Here is a 10,206-nt window from a genome sequence, read left to right on the forward strand (position 1 = left end):
AAAATAAAGAATAAATAAAAATGCAATTTATACTAGGAGATATTTTACAAAACAATTCGGGAAATGAATGTTATAATTTTATATTTCTATATTTGAGTATCTTGGAATAACTAATTTGTGGGAGAACTTGAGAAGATATAAAAATGTCATTTTGATCCACACTCCATACCAGTCGGTGGCGGTAATACACCATTTTGTTGTTTGTCAACCGCCAATAAAACCTTAAAGAAGAAGAAGAGCATCTCTGAGCGTTTCTGCCTGTGGTTTTGTCTTCCCGTGGATTACTCTTGGACTGTTTATTCTCTTCGTGAGGATTTGCTGCCTGCCCTGGACTGTTTCTATTGTGGACTGATTTATGTAAGTTTGCTGCCTGACCTAAACTTATGTCTGTTTACAGATTACGAGTTGCTTTGTCTTTACTGTTGTGTTTGCTGGTTATTGACCCTGATTGTACGACCAAGATTACAATAAAGCTGCAAATGATCCTCACTTTGCTGAAGCCTCGTTACAATTAAGTGAAGTTTTGAGTTTATATTATGGAAGTGCCATAAAACAGGAATAAGATTATCTAAGTTATGCGTTTTTCTGCCAACAATTCAATGTATTTTTTGGTGGATTGAGTCTGGAAATTTCGTTTAAATGGGTTTAGCTTTTATTTTGATGTTAATGTATGTTTATTGTCATATGTGACCTGTGTATTAGATGAATTGCAGTTACTGTTTGTGAGGACGGTAATTAATGTGTCTTTTCTCATCATGCATCCTTCAGCTGAAAGAGTGAGTGAGTGTGTGTGTGTGTGTTGATTGTCTCTAGGGCTGCACGATATTGGGAAATTGCGATATGAAAACAATTTCACCAGATGACTTGAATAGCTCTATTTGGAAAGAATGAATCATTCTAGAATGACGGGTGATTTTGTAATGAAGTAAATCTGCATAGAAAGTAATAAACAAATTACAAGGTAATTCAAGGTAAACAATAGAACAAAGATTAAAATGAAATAAACATCCATTTTTTCAGGTAAATCTAACTGTATTCATGTACAGAGGCTGACATTGAATATTATGTAAAATAACACTGCAGTCTTCACTGTATAAATTAAATATAATTAGCCAACATTAATTACCTTTGTTAAAGCAGCAAAAGTATTTTTTTCTTTCTTTTTTGTTGTTCGATTAACATTGGTGACAAACAGCTGCGATTTATATAATAGGGTATATTAAGACAAGTGCACAGATCCAATATAATGAATGATATGCATCCATTTTCTTTCTCTATTGTTTACAACACTCAAGGTTTTACCTGGGTTAAAATTGTTCTTCGATGGTGGCCAACGGACACTGTCATACTTTTTCTTTTCTTTTTTTTTTGAAGCTGTGATTTTACCATTAGATTTCATAGCTTTATAAGATAAAATCCTCCTTTGCTAGACCAAATAATTATTTTGGTATATAATCATATCAATTTAAAAAAGTAAAGAAAAAAATTGCATTAAAAAGTTTATTTTAACTAATAGTCTAATTTCTACCATATACAATAGCAGCCAGCTAACAGCAACTTGCTTTGCACTCATTTTTTCGGGTTTCGCCTCACTCCAGTCTAAACTAAAAAAAATTGGTAATTGTTTTACACATTGCCATATAACCTGAAAATACCTGGGGGGTTATGGGGGTTGCTGGATGTCAAAGGCAGGCTAGATCCACATTAATTGTGCAGATATTAACATAAATATATACATAATATTCAATAAAAAGAAACATGTTATACTTATTCATGTTTCTTTTTTATTTTTATCGAATTTCAAAAATTAACTATTAATCATTTTTTTTCCTGTTATGATCACCATTAAAAAATATTGTGTTTTTAATATCTTTTTTAATGTTATAATTTAATCTGTTAATCTCGAAATTAATGTAGAAACAACAAAAATACAGTATATTTCTATGTCTAACAGGTAGGAAATGTACAGAAATTGAATAAAGTTATGCACTGCGTATATTTTAAATCAGTGGTTCTCAACTCCAGTCCTCGGGACCTACTGCTCTGCACATTTTGTATGTTTCTCTCATCTGACAGACTCAGTTCAGTTCATGGAGTCTATCCTAACGAGCTGATGATCTGAATCAGGTGTGTTAAATAAGGGAGACATACACAATATGCAGAGCAATGGGTCCCGAGGACTGGAGTTGAGAACCACTGTTTTAAATTATATATAGATTAATCCTTATTAAAGTCCCTGTAAAGTCAAAATTAAGTATGTGTTCTGAGTTTGTCATATCACAGAAAAATGTGTTATTAGACACCCAGCCAAATTTGAAAGATAAAAAAGCCGGCAAGTACATAAAATAAGCTATCAAAATCTTGAAAAAATGAGCAGTAGTCTCTGCTCTCAAACGCTGGGGGCGTGTCCGCTGGCTGCGCTGAAACCACGCCCCCTCGCGGTAAAGCTGCCGTCGCCACAATCAACTGTCACCCGCTACAGCCGGAATTGATGCTCCTAGCAGCTTATTAGGTTAATTATAACATAAGCGCACAAGGCAACTTACACTCGTTGGTGGGCACGCACTGCCGATGATGTCACCAGTTGTCGGCGCGACAGGAGGATGAAGGTCGAGGCGGGAGATAGTCGTTCGGCCCCATTCACCAGTAACAGCGGATTATCAGTGAATCCCAGTTGTCTCCGCCGAAAGTTTATAAAACTATCCCGTGTAAAATGATCACTACAGAGGAGGGTTTTGGCGGTGATCCTCAGCTCTCCATCAAGATGGCTCTTCACAAAATTAATCCACCTCTTCTTGATGTGATCGTATTTAGGAAATTTAAATAAGGACACCAATCTGTTTTGTTCGTGATCGCATACAGGTAGTACGCATTTCCGTGACGAAGACATAGCTAACTAGCAAACTGTACGCTGTAGTAACTAATAATACTGACAGTAACTTGCGATTGAGCGGCAAACTGATGCGAATGTGCTCTATTTATATTGTTAGTGGAGTGGCCAGCCTCAGGGGCTCCAGTGCATCATCAGGTAGGGGCGGGGCCAGGAGCTCAGGCGCTCCAGTGCGTCATCGAGTACCCTTTTAGCCCCGCCCAAAAAATCCGGAAAATAGCAATGGTGAAAAACTGTTTAACGGTCTAACTCCACAATTCAGTACTTCACAGTTCACAGTCTTTGTAATGTGTTTTAGCAATACATTTCTAACATTTATAATGTTTAGAATTTTTTTTTAAATTGCCTTTACAGGGACTCTAAAGTTACAAAAGTTGTTTAGTCAAAAGCAGTGAGTGTTTTTCTCAGTTACCTTTGTTCTTTGATTATCTTTACTGATAGACCGCTTCATTGGCTGCTGTCCCTTTAAGACCAGCCCTGCGGACAGAGACGCTGATCTCACACACATCTCTTTCTCTCTGTCACGACTCTTTACCTTCATTTAAGACTTTAACTCATTTAAGACTGCTCAGTCTGCTCATATGAGGATACTCAAAAAAACTGACATTTTGGCATAATTGCTTGTGTTTGTTCAACTTCAAGCCGAAAGAGAACTCAATTTGGGTGTGCGTCTTTCTGTGCGTACAAAATAGAGTACAATATAGATTGTTTGAAAGCAGCTTTACAGTGATCACACAATAACTGAAGCATATGCGCAGACTGCAATGATGGCCTTTTTCGTCCTCCTCCGCCTCAAAATCATGGTGATGTTTGGCAAACTTCGCATATATCGCAAAGCCAGAAAACATATTTCGCCTTCGTCCATCTGTGCAAGAACCCCCTTTAAACATGCGCAATGTTTCAGATCTATGTCAAGTGTAAACGTATGAATTAAATATGGGTCACAATTTAAAGAACGTATAAAAACGGACGGTCAAAAGAATCGGACATGCAGGTGAAACTCGAAAAATCAGAATATCGTGCAAAAGTTAATTTAATTCAGTAATTCAACTTAAAAGGTGAAACTAAAATATTATATAGACTCATTAAATGCAAAGTGAGATATTTCAAGGCTTTATTTGTTATAATTTTGATGATTATGGCTTACAGCTTATGAAAACCCCAAATTCAAAATTAGAATATTGTGAAAGATTGTTATAGCTGTAAACGAGGCCACGCCAATCAGCATCGGCAAATTAAACGCAAGAAAACAGACGAACAATGAAAAGAAATAGAGTAGACCCATAGAGTTTTTTCTTTAAGAAAAGTAGGCCTGTTCCCCCCGGTCAGTGCTCCGACAACATGGAGCTACTTCAGCCATCAGTTCAGGAAAGCACTTTAAACAGAAGTACTTTCTATTTCTATTTTTAAATGTTTTATTTTGCTTAAAATGTTTTAGTTAGGCAGCTCAGTGAATCACTTCATTTTTTAAAAAATATTTTTATTTTTATATACAGTATAATTGTGCTTCAAATAAAAAAAGTTATTTACCTACACCTTATTCTTGTTTAAAATGATTTACATAATATGTATAAATGTATATGGAGCGTGATAAAAAGGTGACCTTGAAATTGTGGCGTTAAAGGCGACGCAAGCCGAGGAAAAATTGACCCTGTTGCTACGCCTGTCAAGCTTTCGCGCCTGGCACGTCTATTACAGTGTGTATACACCGGTGTCAGACATTCCCAATGAGATAATTAGTCATTTTTGGAGAACATGTGAAATATCTGAGAGAGCAAGACAAAAGGGACTGCAGTGTGCATTCGAGGGATATATCCACGACATGAAATGCAACCGATTAGAGAATAATTTAATAAAAATTTAAGCTAAAGCCTATAGTCCCAGCGCAAGCAGCAGCGCTTCATACGCTGACCATTCACATGGGAAACACACAAACTGAGTAACAGCTATGTTCGTGCACAGCAGGGTAAGTGAAGTGTGAAAATAGTTTAATAATTATAAACCAAACAGCTTATCCATAAATCTTTAAAATATATTTCTGCATTTTGTGAATCGACGGCCTACTACCCCTGACTTTTAACAAGAGGATGACAAAACTAACCTTTGGTACATCAAAAATATACTATTTGATAAGCAGATCTCACTTGTTTTCTGTTATTAAATCAGGGTTCACTTGAAAATTCACATTTATCCTCCTTGAACTCATTCTAACAACTTAATGTTTTAATATGTTTCAGACCCGATGGAAGTGAAAGAGCAAAAACAAGAACTGAAGTTAAAGGTGATGATGCTGTAGTTTGTTTCAGCCTGTTGACACCAATACAACGATTTAATGTGCCAATTTACTGAAGATCTCAGACATCACCATAATAAATGAGCTGAAAACAGGGAACTTTTGGAGACAAAAAGGTTTTTCAGCAGCTCAGTTAAACATGATGGCCCTGTACTTTTTAAATGCAGATTGGATAAAAACACAGTGATCACAGTTCACACCTGCAGTGAAGCCCCTCCCACAACAATTCACCAATAAATACTGGGAATATTCCCATCATCCTACAAGAGAAGGACAAACTCCAGGAGTAGCAGCTGAAATCTGTGTGACTGTTAAAGATGGAGTTTATTAAAGAGGAGATTGAAGACATGAGTGATCCAGAACCATCCAGAATAAAACATGAAGATACTGAGGAACAAACAGGTTGGTGTCCATTCTTGATTCTTCATTGTTGACTGCTTTGGTAGATGTGAATTAATAAGCAGTATATTGATGATAAATGGAGAAATGCATTTAAATGATCATAACCAGCAGCTGTCAAACACATTTTTACTATATAAACAAGTAGGGGTGTAATGATTTTCAAACCGAACCGAAAAACAGCGATACATACGCCTCGCCCCCTGCTACCCCGGCTCTTTGGACCTCATGTCTTGTGTGTACACAACGTATTCAGTTTTGCAGCCTAAACACCATTAACACCATATAATAGCAAGCTCCGTGTTTTGTTACTTAAGATAATAAGCAAGGTGTAATCTTTCAAATTCTATTTGATCACGAAATTCAAACAATAAATGCCGTTTTGGCGCTCTTTGATGTGGCGTGAGGTCTCTATACTAGTTCCTCATTTCAAGCGGCAGCACGGAGCGCGAGTAAACGCAATCATCTCTTCCTCAGTTATAGAATAAACATGAATGGACACCTGAAGGTATGTTGAAAGACACAGTACACTTACTGAAAGGCATCATAACTCGTTTAATCGCTCAATCAGTCTTTCAGCAGCGTAAAGACGTCAATAAAACAGCTTAGTTTTTCACATAGCATTATATTTACTACAGCAGGCATGTCATCATCCAGTTCCTAGAGAAATGAACTCTTGTACTAATAAATGCACTATATTAGCCTATATATTATATTCTACTTAACCTGTTAATGATATCTTGATTATTTAATGTATGTTTAAAATATCTTTCATGAAAATGACAGCAACTGTGTAAATTATTAGCTATATTCCAATAACGAATTAAGTGTAAAAGCGTAAGTTAATGCAAAAACTGCCTTATGTTCAATTTACATGTTTTCATACAATGTGTTGGGTGTTGATTACTATATCTAAAAATAAATAGCATCTGAATTTAGGCTAAAAGTCTAGGCTCTCTTGTAATGTTATAGTAATGTGCGGCTCCTTATATAGTTTACATCATTAGCAGATCTTTTTTTTTTTACTTGCGAAACGTTTAATTGTAATTGAATTAATTTAAAGACAGACACATTCTTTTATCATTAAACCACTGTTTAAAAAAAAAAAAAAAAATTAGCTTTCTAAACCTCAACGAACCGCACCGAACCGAGACATCAAAACCGTGGGAAGAACCGAACCGTCAATTTTGTGTATTGTTACAACACTATAAACAAGTGAATGACTGAACAAAAAGTGAAAGATCTGATCTCTGTTGCTTTCTGTTAATAAATAAGGGTTCACCTGAACTGATTCTAACTGTATTTCTGTGTGTTTTAGACCAGGTGAGAGTGAAAGAGCAAAGACAAGAACTGAATGAAGTGGAGGAGGAACATCGTAACTTTACAATACAAAGAACAAAAGCCGAAAAGACGCACACCTGCACTCAGTGTGGAAAGAGTTTCACACAGAAAGGAAACCTTAAAACACACATGAGAATTCACACTGGAGAGAAACCGTATACATGCACTCAGTGTGGAAAGAGTTTTTCTCATTCATCAGCTCTTAGTCATCATCTGCACATTCACTCTGGAGAAAAACCATTTAACTGTGATCAGTGTGGTAAAGCTTTTATTTCATCATCAAATCTAAAAAAACACCTGAAAGTTCATTCAGATGAGAGGCCTTATGTGTGTTCTCTCTGTGGAAAGTGTTTTTCACGGCTGGACCATTTTAAACTCCACCAGAAAACACACAATGAAGTGAGAGATTATATGTGTTTTGACTGTGGGAAGAGCTTTACTACATCTAGTGAACTGAAACATCACCAAATAATTCATACTGGAGAAAAACCTTACAAGTGCTCATATTGTGACAAGAGTTTCGCTTGGTCTGGAACCCTGAAATTACACGAGCGAGTTCATACTGGAGAGAAGCCGTACAAATGTAATCAGTGTGAGAAGAGTTTTGGACATTTATCAAGTCTTCACACTCATATAAAAAAATGTTGCAAGAGATCAAAAATAGGCCTTTATCACAGTGCTCGTGTCGTCACTTCCAATGGCGAACAGTAGCGTAAACAGACTTCCGGTCTAGTCTGTAGCAATGGCGGCGAGCACATCGAGGAATTGTTGTTGTGTTCCTAAATGTTCTAATAGTTCTACTAAACAGCCATATCTCATTTTCCATTCTTTTCCAACTGATGAAAAAGCGAAGAAAATGTGGATTCATGCTATGCGGCGGAATGAAGGCAAAAGTTTAGAAGTTTTAAAAGGTAGTATATATGTATGCGGGCAACGCTTCACAGAATCTGACTACTCGTCAACAGCCGATTGTAAATACTTGAAACGTGGAGTTATACCATCCAGGTTCGAATGAAACATTACATTTACATTTATTCTTTCAGCTGATGCTTTTATCCAAAGCGACTTACAATTGCTATATATGTCAGAGGTCGCACGCCTCTGGAGCACTTAACTAGGGGTTAAGTGTCTGGCTCAGGGACACATTGGTGTCTCACAGTTGATTCGAACCCGGGTCTCTCACACCAAAGGCATGTGTCTTATCCATTGCGCCATCACCACCCTGGGGGAACAACTGGGGAAATGTTCGGTAAAAACTACCTGATGTACTAGATAAGGTAACGTTAAAGCACCAACATTGCAGTGAATCAGAGATCAACGATGAACAGCCCGTAGTCTATTACGGGCCCATCCCACCCACAGACCATGACTACTCAACACCTCCGTGTCCAGGTCTTTTGGATGCCGCAGCAGAGAGAATTAGAGAGTTGGAGGCTGAAGTGCAAACTTTGTCTGTCTCCAGCATTCAAATAAAAAGACTTTGTCTCTCAGATGTCGACTTCCGATTGTACACGCGCTTTCCCTCAGAGAATGTTTTCAGGATTTTCTGGGCATCAATAGAACCATCAGCATCGAACCTTGTGTATTGGTCTAAGGCACAGAGGCATGGTCTAGAGACGGCTCTAGGACCAATCCCTAACAGAAAGCTTCAGCTTATTGATGAGTTTTTCCTTTATTGCCGTCACGAGTCTGCAGGTCTACGAGAGAAAGTCTTGGCAGATATCTTCAATGTGAGTACGACAACGGTCATTCGAGTTTATCATAACATGGGCACATTTTCTGTACCTTGTTGTGGGGTACCAAAGAGCAAGTCAGAGCAACCATGCCAGCGAAATTTAAGAAGTACTGCCTAGATGTCCGTGTTATTTTGGACTGTACTGAGATCAGATGTAAAAACCCCATAGCACTTACACTAAAGTCAGAGATGTTTTCACATTACAAAAACTACCCTACCTTCAAAGGTTTGGTTGGTGTTGCTCCATGTGGGGCCATAACCTTTGTTTCACAGCTGTTCACTGGATCTATCTCAGACAGGGAAATAACAAAACTGGACTTTGAAACTGCTCGAGCCTGGAGACTGTTGTATGGCAGATAAAGGCTTTACCATAGAGTGACTGCTTGAGAATGTGGGAGCCAGACTTGTTATTCCTCCACTCAAAAGAGCAGACCAATTTACAAAAGAGGAGACAAAACGTACACAAGCAATAGCCCGTCTAAGGATTGTGGTGGAAAGAGTCATTCGACGAATTAAAGAAAACCACATTTGGGACTCTACCATTCCTCTCACACTGACAGGCAAATATGGGCAAACTGCTGTTTAATGTCTAATTACCAAGGCCCACTTGATGTAAATGATGTTGGTGTTGTATAAAACGTTTATACAGAAAATAAACAGGATTTAAGTTGCCACCAATCAAATGTCTGTCATTTCATAACCAGTGGCGGCTGGTGCAAATATCTGAGGTGGGGCTGTGTCATATTCTGTCGGTTTCCATAGTCTGGTAACATGGGAGTCTTTTATTGTAGTGGCTTTGAGATTGTGGAATGCTCTTCCTCAAGACATCCGTCCAACATCCACCCTTCTCTCCTTCAAAAACACATATTTTATCTGATTCTGTATATTACTCTTCAGTTCACAGTCTGTAAATTAAACATTGTTATTGGTATGCTATTTGTTTGAATCCCTCTTTGTTTGTATCTTTAACCTAACTTTGTAAGTGACCTCTGTATATTAGGCCTACTTTCTGCCCTTGGGATGTGTATTGTGCTTTGGTGTTGATTGTTCTATTCCTTAAAGGGGGGGTGAAATGCTCAGTTTCACTCAATCTCATGTTAATCTTGAGTACCTATAGAGTAGTATTGCATCCTTCATATCTCCAAAAAGTCTTTAGTTTTATTATATTTATAAAAGAAAGATAGGCTGTACCGAGTCTTTCCGGAAAAACCCGAGCGGGTGGAGGCGTACCGTGTGGGCGGAGCTAAATAATCAGGACACGAGCGCGCGAAGCTTTTGCGTTGAGAGCGTCTGGAAGCTGTGAGTGACATCCGAAAATAAACCATGGCTAACAATCAGATTCAGCCATACATTTTTGATCCAGAATCAGATCCCGAGGCTGAGATTGAAGACGACCAGCAGCAGCAGCAACGGCTACAGCAGGACCTCTCTATGTGGTGTGTAGGCCTACTGGAACGGTATAACTTATAACTTAAACAATATAAGGGCTCGTTCATACAGAACGCGTTTTTGCTCACAAAAACATGAGATGGGCAGTGAAATGGGTGA

General features: G+C 37.9%; 1 protein-coding gene across 2 annotated transcripts; it reads left to right on the forward strand.

Annotated features, from left to right (window-relative positions):
* The first annotated feature begins 210 nt into the window (after positions 1-210).
* LOC143715456 (uncharacterized) lies at positions 211-9,336 on the forward strand. Of its 2 annotated transcripts, XM_077207277.1 has the most exons (4): positions 232-357; positions 5,128-5,171; positions 5,351-5,585; positions 6,901-9,336. In XM_077207277.1, exons 3-4 carry the CDS (start codon positions 5,501-5,503, stop codon positions 7,632-7,634), a joined length of 819 nt encoding a protein of 272 aa, XP_077063392.1. In that variant the 5' UTR covers positions 232-357; positions 5,128-5,171; positions 5,351-5,500; the 3' UTR covers positions 7,635-9,336. The 2 variants fall into 2 exon arrangements, with proteins under 2 accessions (XP_077063390.1, XP_077063392.1); XM_077207275.1 differs by having other exon boundaries at positions 211-357; positions 5,128-5,585.
* Positions 9,337-10,206: the final 870 nt, after the last annotated feature.

The sequence above is a fragment of the Siphateles boraxobius genome, unplaced genomic scaffold (assembly GCF_051911475.1).
Source record: "Siphateles boraxobius isolate OS27281-9 unplaced genomic scaffold, OSU_SipBor_1 6, whole genome shotgun sequence".
In the NCBI taxonomy this organism is placed as follows: Eukaryota; Metazoa; Chordata; class Actinopteri; order Cypriniformes; family Leuciscidae; genus Siphateles; species Siphateles boraxobius.